This window comes from Hemicordylus capensis, chromosome 6 (assembly GCF_027244095.1).
Source record: "Hemicordylus capensis ecotype Gifberg chromosome 6, rHemCap1.1.pri, whole genome shotgun sequence".
Lineage (NCBI taxonomy): Eukaryota > Metazoa > Chordata > Lepidosauria > Squamata > Cordylidae > Hemicordylus > Hemicordylus capensis.
In genome coordinates, this window is record NC_069662.1 from 96,463,854 (window position 1) to 96,476,834 (window position 12,981).

General features: G+C 41.6%; 1 protein-coding gene across 5 annotated transcripts in view; it reads left to right on the forward strand.

Moving 5' to 3' along the window:
• The window catches only part of SUSD5 (sushi domain containing 5), a 34,280-nt gene extending 22,977 nt beyond the window's left edge, over window positions 1–11,303 (forward strand). For all 5 annotated transcript variants that reach the window (XM_053262509.1, XM_053262505.1, XM_053262506.1 and 2 more), the window contains one exon: window positions 9,371–11,303. In XM_053262509.1, coding sequence (XP_053118484.1) covers window positions 9,371–10,422 — 1,052 coding nt within the window. In that variant the 3' untranslated portion in view covers window positions 10,423–11,303. The remainder of the gene's footprint in view (window positions 1–9,370) is intronic.
• The last annotated feature ends 1,678 nt before the right edge of the window (window positions 11,304–12,981 follow it).

The following is a 12,981-nucleotide window of genomic DNA, read 5'->3' on the forward strand; positions in this document are numbered from 1 at the left end:
AGACACATTACAAATTAATTTCAGCCAAGTCTTAATAACAAGTGGGCAAACCAGCTGTTGCAGCTCCTAAAATAACCAGTAGGAATATAGTATGCCCTCGCCCTCAGTCCCACACCAAAGGCCACGCACCAAAGGCTGGCCCCCTTTGGCAACTGGCTTCGGTGGCCGCTTATAGGTCGGCCACTAGCTGCGCCACTGGCTGTGCCGCTGGTGCTTCCTCCGTCTTTATAGGCCACCAAAAACTCAGAGTTGCCTCTCTCACAGGTGACTCCAGCTGGGGCAGATAAAAATTAATGCTCACAGTTGGAAATAGTTGCTAGCACTCAGGAAGATGAAAGGGCAAAGCACAGCTACACAGACCGGCCTCCAAGCTGTCCACGCTGAGCGCTGGGGGGAGGTGGGTGGCCAGGAGGCTATGAAATATCACCAGACCAAGGTCAGGAGACAAGCTGACACAGTCCAAGCCCCCATATCTTCTTCGCTTCCCTTACACTCCCTTTTGCTTCCTTCCTTGGTCTTATTGGCTGAAACAGCCTGCTAATCAAGCTGGTCCAGCCAGTCTGATTCCTAGGGGCTGCCAGCCTGACATTGACCACTCCAGGAACTAAAACCTAGGTAAAAAAATACTGCCCCTGCAGCCACCAGGAAGTTTATTTTTATCCACTTTTTTCATTCCTGGAGTGGTTGATGCTAGGCCAGCGCCCCCTAGGTATCAGACTGGCTGGAACAGATTGATCAGCAGGCTGTTTCAGCCAATGAGACCAAGGAACAAAGCAACAGGCAAGGAGGAAGGGCTGGAGGAAGTTCTGTGCTTTGGAGGATTGGCCAGGCTGGCTGTACTGGTAAGTTTGAGTTTCTCTGGTAGCTTGCTTGTTTGTTTTTCTTTCTTTGGTGAGGGAATGCAGGTCCTGGCTTTCTCTCCCTTGAGTTCTCTATTTTGCCCCTCTTTCCCCCTGCCCCTTGTTTCTGCTCTCTGCTTTCTATCTTTTGCCTTTCCTTTTTGGACCCTGCCTTCAAACCCACCCACCCCCACCACCTTTTGGACCCTGCCTTCTCTCCCACCCCCGCCTTCTGTCCCCCATTCTGCCTTTTGGACCCTGCTTTCTCCCCCCCCCCCGCTTTCCCTTTCCCTTTTTGCCTTTTGGACCCTGCCATCTCTCTCCTCCCCCGCCCTTCTGTCTTCTCCCCATTTCTTGGTCTCTTCCTTTTGCTGTGCTTTCTGCTTCCCCCTGTTTCTGGTTTATTCTTTTTGCCCCTGCTTTTCTGACTCCCTCCTTACTTTCCTCCATGTCAGCTGGCTTCCCCCTCCCCCGCCCAGCATGGAGGAAAGCACAGTGGGGTGTGGGGAAGCTCCTGCCTTGGTGAGTGGACTCTTTTCCACCCCACTAGCCGAAGTGCCCAACAGCTGCCACTGGAGGCAGGGGTTGGATGTGTGCCCTCATCAAGAACTGGGGAGCTTCAAGCAGGATGGAGACCTGCTTAAGGATACAACCCAGTCTAGTGTGAAGACAGACTGGCTGCAGAAGAAGGAAGAGTATTTCTCTGTAGTACACTGTGTGCAGTGTACGGTATTTCTGTATTCTGCAGTGGGCTCCCCCTTTGCTGAAAGGTTAGCCAGTTTGGGTGGTAGTTAAAATTGCTGCTGGAAACTCTTTGGGTGTTGACTTTTAGGCTGGCATAAACTCCTAGTGTAGGACAATGGTGAAGAGGAACTTCTAGGGTGTTAGTCTAGACAGGAAGGCTAGAGCTCTTCAAGAAAGTGCAATCTTTTTAGTGTCTGGTGAGCAAAGAAACTTGAAAGTGGAGTGTGAATTAGGGACAGGTCATGAAATACAGTGTGGACTGCGCCAGCTCTTCAGTGTGTCTAAGGGCATATTGTACAAAAACCAGCCTGCGCAGGCACATCTTTCTTGCAATTGATAACTCTAGTGATATCCTCTGGGATATCCTCTGGATATCAAGATATCCTCTGGGGAGATGGTCTCCACTGTTTCCACTGTTCACTGCTGCCTTGGATGCTTGTGTCTTCAACACTGCTGAAAAATAAAGCCTCTCTAGTTGCTTGGGTACAGTGTTGTTGTTTCCAGAATGCAGTCCTTCGAGCCAAATGCCTAATGAGTCACAAGTTGTGAAGCATGGACACAGTTTCTTGGAGCTGGTTCTCTGATAAATAATGGTAAGAGCTAATCCAGGACATTTCTATATTAGGTAGCAGAGGAACACTTCCCCAAGAAGGAGGAAATAAAAAAGGGAACACAAGGAGTTCAGAGAAGCCATTATAAAATGGAACTTCTATGTAACGTTACATATGAACAAGGAATAATATGAGTACTACTAGTTTAACCAGATGTGACTTTAAGCATACAGTTGGCCTCTGCATTCGTTTGTGGGGTTTTTTTGCTAAACCAAGCCATGGAGGGAAGATTCAGACTGAAACTGTGGTAGAGGTAAAGAGCTAAAGCCTCCCTCCCCCATCCTTTAGTCTTAATCTGGATTGCTCACGATCACATTAGCAAAATCAAAACTCGTTGCGTACTTAAAATAACACATACTTTCCTCAGTGATGTTCTCTGGGATCTGGTCTTGCCTTCCTCATGTGTCTATTTACTGAGCCTACTGTCTGATCAAAGCTCATCAGTCAGTTTCCCATGTAAGCAAAACCCAATTTAGGTTCTTATTCTTATTGCCCCCGACCCCCATAAATATCCTCTAAAGGCAATGGCATTGAGCAATAGTGAAGCCTTCCATTTGAAACAGACGCCAAGATATCCTAAGTAAGTAGTTGTGGAGCAAATGGAACTTCCAGTGAAGCAGATTAGGTGGAATCTTCATTTGCTGGAAAGAGGAGTGCTCAGATCATTGCAGTGGGCTACTTAATTTCAGAATGCATCCTTATTCATGTGGTTATTTTATTTTAAGAGAGCCAGCGTGGTGTAGTGGTTAGAGTGCTGGACTAGGACCGGGGAGACCCGAGTTCAAATCCCCATTCAGCCATAAAACTAGCTGGGTGACTCTGGGCCAGTCACTTCTCTCTCAGCCTAACCTACTTCACAGGGTTGTTGTGAAAGAGAAACTCAAGTATGTAGTACACCGCTCTGGGCTCCTTGGAGGAAGAGCGGGGATATAAATGTAAAATAATAATAATAATAAATAATTTTGCTATCCTCATGTTTATGTAGGCTGGGATTCTAACTCATAAGCTTCAAAGTGTTTGTCCTGTTAATCAGAGAGGATAATTGACTGTCTTCTTGTTTATTATTTATTTATTCAATTTTTATACCGCCCTTCTGAGCTGGCTCAGGGCTGTTTACAGTTAAAAAACAGAAATCATTAAAAACAATTAAAACAGAAATACAAATATAAACACCAATTTAAAAACATCTTAAAAAACAATTAATCAAAACAATTAAAACCCTGAAAACCAGGTTAACATTAAAACAATTAAAACTAATTAAAAGCCCTGAAAGGCCAGGCCAAACAGATGGGTTTTAAGGGCTCTCTTGAAGGTCAGTAAAGAATTAAGATTACGAATTTCTTGTAGTAGAATAATCAATGGTACACTTTCAAAGCAGTCTGGGTCTACAAATTCCATGCCTAAACATGGGATTTTGTGTACTTTGTAAAACATCCATTATTGCATATGTGTGGGCAGCAACATATGGTTTCCAAATTTTCAAAGTCAATTCAGTACACATAGTTCACAATAAAATAAGAAAGGATTAAATCCGACAGTGAGGCATCTTTTAATCAATAACTTTTATGTTGTCACCTTTGACACTACCAGTCACCTGCTGAGAATGTAGGGGTTGCTTAAAATAGTTTATACTGGTGTATTAAAAAGGAGGACAAATGTTGCAATCCATTTGATGATTACAGAAGATGGAAAACTGATTGGGTTTGGCAAGAAAGGTATGAATACACCCATGTGAACCAGTTCCTGACGATGTGTGGATACAAGGAATCTTTACCTGCCATGCTTTATATCACCTGGATTTTTTTTTCTAAGATGAAACCATGGCCAAGGTTTGAGTTACATCCCAAACTGAAATCTGACTAGCATAGCCTCACACCTGACTGGTTAAAAACAATAAAGCCACTCACAAGATTCTATGATGGACCAAACATGTGGTATCCCTGAGAGCAGACTGTTCCGAGTATCTATTCTATTAATTCTCCTGGGTGTGCCTTGGAATGTGCATCCTGGCGCCCAGCTGATTGGCTGAGGCACACCCAGGAGAATTGGTTGCCATTGGTGGGCCTGGCTGGGAGGCCAGGCTGTGGTGACGGCAGGTCCGGCCCGGCCGTGGTGGGCCAGGCAGTGGCGGGCCCGGCCGTGGAGTTAGGTGAGGGGGAGGGAGGGAAGAAGGGGGGAGGGCAAGAGAGAGTTGGGTGGGAGGGGGGAGGGACAAAAGAGTGGGGCAGGAGGGAGGGGGGAACAGCCAGCACCAAAGAGCGCAGATGCTCGGTGCGGGTCGGCTAGTACCCTTCTAAAAACTCCAAAGACATGGTATTTGTTAAGGAAGTCTAGGTTAGTGACTCCTGACATAGAGAGTGGCCTAAGAGCCCTTTCAATTAGATTTATGTAATCATGAAAGCAATTTTTAGTACAATTTTCTGTCTTTTGCTCTGGAACTTTGTGGCTTCAAAAATAGTAGGCCAGATCCTCAAATTAGTGTAGTTTTTGGCCTTCATAGAGCCAAATTAACATATGCCAGAGCTAAGAACTGATCTTATAAAGCCACATCCTGATACCAACATTTATTTCTAAGAAAAGTAAAAATAACTTCACCAAAATGGTACAGCGAATAGATTTTCAGACATAATAATTTTCATAAGAGTTCCTCTGATTTTCCTCTCTCTCCTGCAGCTGTGCATGCATAACACTGTTCAGTAGGTAAAGTAGAGTGTTTTAGAATTTCCTTGTCAACATTTCAGTGTGTTTTTCTGAGAAGTCTAAGACCTCTAAGATGTTGTTTCTGGCAGAACTTTGTCTTCTTTCAGTTAAAATAAGAGAAAGAAAAAAGAGAGCCATGACACAACCAAGACAAGTAAAATAGAACAAACCCAGCAAAGTTCAGAAAGGAATAAACATGTCTCTTAGCTGAAATTTTTGTGTCTGTTTAAGAACATAGATGCTTTGAGAGCTTCTTGGGATGTTTTCAAGTGAAAATGCAAAAAGGACCTCTGTAATAGTAATCCTATTTTGGGTTATTCCAGTGTTAAACGACAACTGCAGAGCTCATTATGATTTTTGATCAGTGTGAATTATATCCCCCCAAATAAGAACATTCAGCGAGTAAGATGATATAAAGATAACTATGCAAAATTCCTTGATATGTGTAGTTTTGATTAAAACATTTGAGAATAGTTGTATTCTATCCAGTAATCTTTTCTATTTAGTTGTAAGGGAAAGGAGCAGGAGAAAATGGACTTGTTGCTGAATAAACCTTTCATTAAATCTACATAAGTTTTCTTTGTGCGTATGAGGAAAGCAGCTGTAAAACAGGAATTTTGGCTAAAACGTTTGAGTGTTTGTTTTTTCAAGAGATGGGGAAGAGATGTTCACGTTGAAATATTGGAGCAATGGTATTGTGGGATGAAAATGGAGGATGGCTTGGACACTTATGGAGACAAGGCAAATTGTATAATAGCCTGGCTGTTCATGCCTGTGCATTCTGTGATGTTATTAGGCTGTTATTAGTCTTTTTGAACATTTAATTCTTTTGAAATGTTTTTATATTTCTACACTATGTGGTGAATGGTTAATGAACAATTGATTCCATTAACATCTGCTGTGTGTATTACTGCATTGGTTATTGTTATATTCAGATTTATTGTGAGCCACTTTAGGCACAATTATATGGAAATGTGACATACAAATAAGAAGACTGACTGTGACAACATTTAGAGCAGACAAGATTGTGTTCCAGTACCTATAGCAGCTTGTAAATAAATAAATAAAATAAAATAAAATACTGCCAGGCTCCAGGTGGTTCACAAAACAAACAAGAACAGCAATTAAAACAAGAATTAAAAATCTAACACATTCAAAAATTACAGCAATTTAAAAATCTAAACAATTAAAAATTTTAAACTCTGAAATTTCTAAAAGCCTGGCTACAAAAATGTGTCTAAAGGGCTCTTTTTATTTATTTTATTATTATTTATTTATTTAAAACATTTATGCCCAAAATGCAAGTCTCTGGGTGGTTTACAACAAAATAATAACAGATAAAAAGATTAAAACAGTACAACAATTAAAATTTAAAATGTTAAAATGATTTAAAACACAATTAAAACAATATCTAATTAAAAGCTTGGGTGAACAAATGTGTCTTGACTGCCTTTTAAAAAGTTGTAAGAGATGGGGAGGCTCTTAAGCAAGTGGGATTGCACAGAAGTAAATGATTTAGTTCAATGGGCTCCTCAGTAAAAAGTGCATGAGAAGGGTTGGATTCAGAAATCTGCTAAGCTGCTCTACCCTCCCCTTCTGTGTTGACAAGATCAAGTTATGTTGGAAGCAAGCGGAGGAGGGAGGTGTGTGGATTGGGATCTGTGGAGTGGAAAGGAGGGGAAAGCCGAAGTTTTTCCCTGCTTGTTTCTCGCCCCACAGTGATGAAATGGAGGAAGCAAGCACGGGGTGGGGGCAAAGAACTGTCCATACTGCAAAACACTACAATGCATAAAATGCAGGGAAAGGCTCCCTACAATGCAAAAATACAGCTACTTTCCTGCAGCGCATTTCTAACATTCTGGGGCAAAAATGCATCATTAAAATTTGAATCAAGACATGGGAAATGTGAACAGCACCCTGCTGACAATGTAGCGACACTGATGTGGAAACACAGGCAATATGGAGGGGCACTTAGCAGATATGTTGCAGCATGTAATATGGAAAAACGCCTTGATGATCTTAATGTGTGGTGGGGAACCTGAGAAACCAGAGTGAGGCCCAGAGTCCAGAAGCACTCCCAAGCTACATACCTGTTCCTTCAGGGGGAGTGAAACCCTATCCAGAACAGGAAGATCTATCATGTCCCTCGAAGTATGACCCCTTATCATAAGTACTTTTGTCTTACTTGGATTCAGCTTCAGTTTATGATCCCTCATCTAGTCCATTACTGCCTGTAGGCAGGTATTTAGGGGAGCTATGCTGTTTCCTGATGAATATGTCATTAGCATATTTCTGACAGTAATATAGATCAGCATATTTCTTTGAATATTAATGGAATCGTGAAATTTTCAGTGGCAGATGAAGTTCTGAATGAAAGTTTTGATTACCCATTCAGTTTGTATCACATGACAAGACTTCCTGAAGAATTAATCTGTTATATCAATATAAAGGCTGGGAACTTGTAGCTCAGCTAATTAGGCTCTCTACATAGCCACTTTCTCTGTGTATTCCAAAAGACCTCAGCCCTCAACCCATTCAGTAAGGTGGAATGACAAGCTGCACATGCTTGTGCCACTCAAGCATCTGGTTTCAATTAATGTGTTTCAGGTATGACTCTGAAAACAGTTCCAAGTCTGTGCGAGCTCTGGCTGAAAGTAAATGCTGTATTTTGCATATGATCAGTGGAACTCTTTTCTATCTTGCTATTTTAACAAGGTCCTGAGTAGGTTTTTGAAAGTTAATTGAAAACAGATTCCTTCCAGGCTCAGCCATGCTCATATCACACACTTCAGATTCTCCACCCATCACCATGTCCCATACCAATCAGTATATTTTAAAGTGGTGATTCACTTATTTTGAGCAGGGGGGTAGTGGTGGTCCCTATTTATCCCAGCATAGCATCTTTTTCAGTGGCTTCTTTTGCTGGTTTCTTTCTTGTGAGCCCCTGTGGGACAGAGTCCATGTTTCATCGTTTAAAAGTATAAACTGCCTTGAAAAGCATAAGAATTCATGTTGTCAGACTCGCAGGGGATGAGGTGGGCTCCTGACCCTTCTTGAACTCCAGAATGACTGGGTAAGCACAAAAAAAGTCAGCCTCAGGAACTGAGGTGCTTTATGGGTGCTTTATTGAGGAGAATATGGATGCCTCCTGCCAGAAAACACATTGCATTGGACAGAAATATGAATGGCCACCAGTCTGCAACGAAGCATTGAACAACCATTTGCTCTTGGTCTGAAAGTGTTGTACTATTCCATTACACTTTGCAACCATTTAACTGGTGCAAATCTTGTAGTCTGGAAAATGCCCTGGAGAACTCCCAGCTCCCATACTCAGAAGCAGCCCCTCAGAGTTAGGTCTGCAACAGCGCACAAACGAAGCGCCGAGTGCAGCAAGCAGATGGGCATCTCACCTGTTTTGTAGCTGGTGACCAAGCCCCTATTGGGCAGCAGCGATATAGGAAGATGCTGAAAGGCATCATCTCATACTGCATGGGAGGAGGCAATGGTAAACCCCTCCTGTATTCTACTAAAGAAAACCACAGGGCTTTGTGGGTGCCGGGAGTTGAAATCGACTTTATGGCACACTTTATCTTTATAGATAATATTGAGCTTGATGGAATCATGACCTGGCTTGGCACAAGGCAATTTCATGTGCTTATGTTTAATGAAGTTTAGCTAAGGGAGGAGTTATTGCCCTTTTAGAAAATAAGAACTGCCCTCTTAGTTCAGACTATATGTCCAGCATTTTGTTTCCAACAGAACCAGCCAGTTGTCTCAGGGAAGCTAGTAAAGCAGGGTACTGTAGGCACTTTAGGCAAGTTAAGTACATCACCATTAATATTTCATGGATACTTACTATCATATAGAGAATTTGAAGGAAACCAAAGTACCAGCAGCTCAGTCTCTCCCTGTATTTTTCTCCCAGTGGGGAAAAATGGAAAGTGAAAGAAAGAAAGCCCTATCCTGCCAAGTTCCTAGGAAGAGAAGTCAACTCCTACTTGCTCTCTGTTAACCCTGTGGGAGAAGTCAAGAAGAGAGGAGGGAGGGTAGTGTCAAAGGTCTTGCATGATCTTGCATTCTGTCCATTCATTCATTCATTCATTCAAAACCCTGTCCATATACCAGCAGTATGTTGGAGTGCATGCATGGCTGCTGGAAAAAATTAAGCAGCAACCATGATATCTTTCAGGGCCACCCCTAGGATAAATAACACCCTGGGTGAGAGTGCCTTTGGTGTTCCTCCACCCTGGTCAGTTTATCAGTGTTGCCAAGCTGTGTGACTTGTGCAAGGCAAGCTCAGATTGGTACCCTCCTCAGATGGGTGACTGCCCAGCTCACCCACCCACAAGGCTGGCTCTGATAAATCTCCTTAATACTTACCTCACATGTATTGTTTAACCTTTGTGCCACAAATGTTTGTGATAGCCCAGAACTAGAAAATGATTTCCCCCTCAAATTACTATTTTTCCTTTCCAGATGAAACTGAGGGACATATTGATTATGAGGATAATTTTCCTGACGACCTATCTGTGCCTGCTGAGGATCATAATGCCAAAGAGAAAGGGATGGAACACGAGCCAGAGAAAGCTACAGACGATAGCAATAAGACACTATTTGCTGATGGTGACAACCACATTGGTGTGAAAACCATGTATAATGAGCAGGGCACCAAAGTGATTTATGAAGGTGAGGACTTCCCCATTGGACCTGTTATTGTAAACAATGATACAAAAGCAGCAAAAAGTACAGATTCTAATACCGATGACCCCTGGCTAGATGGTTATCCTGTTACTGAAGAAGCAGTGGAAGAAGGTAATGATGAGGAAGGGGATAAAACTGATGGATCTATGGGAATGGAAGAGGATGCTAACACTGACCAACCAAACTATGCTGGCGTTAGGAAAGCAAGTGACAGCAATTTGGAAAAGGATTTCTTACAGCTTGGGGCAGTCCCACCACTGACACATGATGATGAGATCAAAGGAATACTAATAACACTAATGCCAACAAGTGCTCCAGAGAATGTAAGTGTAAGCAAAGGCTCTGATGATGTCATCAGGTATGTTCCAACTACACCAATGGAATTTGTTACTCAGGAATTGCCATCAGTAACCACAGTCACTAGCTTGAATTTGGCCACACTGGAGACTTCTACCATGTTCTATCTCGTTGACCACATTCCGTTGCCAGAGGAAGAGGAAATGACAACAATGCAAACAGTTACTACAGACTCTTCTCAAAATGGCTTTACACCAGTTGATGAATCATATGAGAGAGGAACTCTTACCTATGAACTAGGAGGGAAGCTTTTTACCACTTTTGAACCCTGCATAGGGATAAATTGTTCAACTTCAAATAAAGGCCCCATGATAGCCATTGGAGTGACTGTTGTATGCTTGCTACTGCTTGTTGCTTTCTTGGCAGTGTGGTGTTTTAAGAAACAGCATCAGAAGACCTCTGTTTATAAACTGAATGGGAAAGATCATGCCAGGCATCAGCTGCAACAGATTGAAATGCAGAAAGTCTAACCTAACAGTCTACGTTATTGGGAAGGAGTAAGAGGGTAGCAGGTGGGGAGGGAGACTGAAAGACAGATATACTGATATCCAGAAGAGGAAATGCTGTGTCTGAATCAGAAGAATCTGCAACAGTTTGAAATCACAACATAATATATTGATATTGGTATTAATTTAGGTTTCTGTATTTTTTTTAACCATTCATCTTCTTGAGGATTCAAGGCTGATCCATAGGAGCATATTTTATCACATAACTATCAATCACAAGATAGTAAAATGGTTGTGACAGATCAGCTATCGCAGATGGAGCTTTCTTGTTGTATACAATGCTCATTAACATCCTGGAGCCAGGCTAATCAAATCAGAAACTCCTAATTTGACAACTACAAAATAAAGAAGGATGTTTCCTCTTCTGTGGTGAACTGGTTACAGTGCAACAGCATGTATGAAAGAAGTTCAGTAAAGCAGGGACAATCTGGATATAAGGTGGAGAAGATTTACTTGAACTATTAAATGTATCCTTTTGAAAGCAAGGATAAATAGACATAGACAGTTGTTTTATAAATGAAAAGGGACTTGCAGAAAGTATTGCTCCTCCATTTGTCTGTGTTCATTTCATTGAGTTGGTACTGGATGGAGCAGCCCCACACTTCAGTAGTATTGCCTTGGGATGTGAACACCATGGACTTAGCATCTGTTAGCTAGAAGCATGGCATCATTGGAACATCTGCATTTTTTTTAATTGTCAAGGAAGTCCGTGTGTGTGTGTGTGTGTACACGGGATGTTGTTTGAATGGACTTCAGTGAATGACATACTAGTAAACTTCATTCTTCTTTAAAAAGAAATAAATATTCTCAATATGCCAATAAACCTTTCAATTCCTATAAGAGTACTCCCTTAAGAAGTAGATGGATCACCTAACAACACAGCAAAACCATCAAAGGTTATTTATTATTTTTCTAGTGACAATGCTGTTTTTTCTGATGAAATGGACTATCTAATTGAGGGCGTTGCTAGAAGTTCTTACCACTTCTCTACTGATGGTGGCCTTGCCTGTCGTACAGTTTTCCAGCACCATCTGTTGGCCATTTGCTGCTAATTCGTATGAGAACTGAAGTTTTTGAGACTACTTCTAAGGGGAATTTTTAGACGAAGCAATATTTCATTTGAAAATGGAAGTTCTTCGGTTTATCAACTCTGTCCACATTATATAGCTCCCACATTATATAGCTCCCTTTCATGAAGGGTCTTTATGTTTATCAACAAGACTGTTTACATTGTTTACTTTCTCCATGCACTATTTCACAGCACCATCTGCTGGCATCTGTGGGAAATTTGTGAGGAAAATTAAACTACTTTTAAAGTAGTCTCGAAACATGCAGTTTTCATCAAGGATTTCCTGTGAAATAGTGCATGGAGGAAATAAGCAATTTAAACAGCCCATCAATAAACACAAAGACTCTTTGTGAAAGGGAACTATATCATGTCAACAGAGAGCTGATAAACACAAAGAACTTCCTTTTTCTAATTGAATATTGCTCCGTCTGGAAATTCCCTTTAGAAGTAGTCTCAAAAACCACAGTATGGTGCTGCAAAATTGTGTGACATGCAAGGACATCGTTTGGATCCCATCCAGTGGAGTACAGAAGTGATGACTTGCTTTTTAAACAGAGCATTTCTCTGTCTGGAAACTGCCCAATTTCTCTGTCTGGATTACACAGTCAATACACATGTCCTTTAGGAGTAGATCTGCCATCTTATTTTATAGAGTGGTGGCAGTGAAAACCTTTATTCTTAGGTTAACATGGGGCTGATTTAGAGTGAAATCTGATCTAGCTAACATACTTGTTGATAAAGATGCCACAGCAAGGCAAACTCTGGATGAATTTGGAAGTCACTTACTATGACTAAGACACACTTTTTCTCTGAGAGGCAGCGTGGTGGATTAGGAATATGGAGACCCAGATCCAAATCCTCACTTAGCCATTAAATTCACTGGGCATCTCTTAATTTAACCTACCTCACAGGTTTTTTGTAACAATAAAAAGATAGATAGATAGATAGATAGATAGATAGATAGATAGATAGATACTTTATTTACGGCCAATGGACAAAACAACAATAAAAAGAGATAGGGAAGAATGATATATGCTGCCTTAAGCTCCTTGGAGGAAAAAGTGGCATATAGATTTAATAAACAATTAATGCATGTTAGCCCCTATCACACCAAAACGTTCATGTCCGCATACATCAATATATATTGTTAGGCACCAATACTACACTACTGGAGAGCACAAATGGGGCTGCCTTCTGGAAACAACTTGTCAATGTTCAACAATATGCACTAATATATGCAGCTGTACTTGCATCAATGCATGTATTTACTGTGCATAGTATGCGCTAATGCACATAAAGAACAAAAGTGATTTAGGTATAAATGCATGGGCAAGACTATTGGGGCATAGCTATAATTGAACATTTAATTGAATTAAATGTCCATAAGTTCCGGGGGGAGGGAGGCCTGCCAGCTGGGTGATAGCCTGCTCGTCCCCCCGCCCCATGGATTTTTT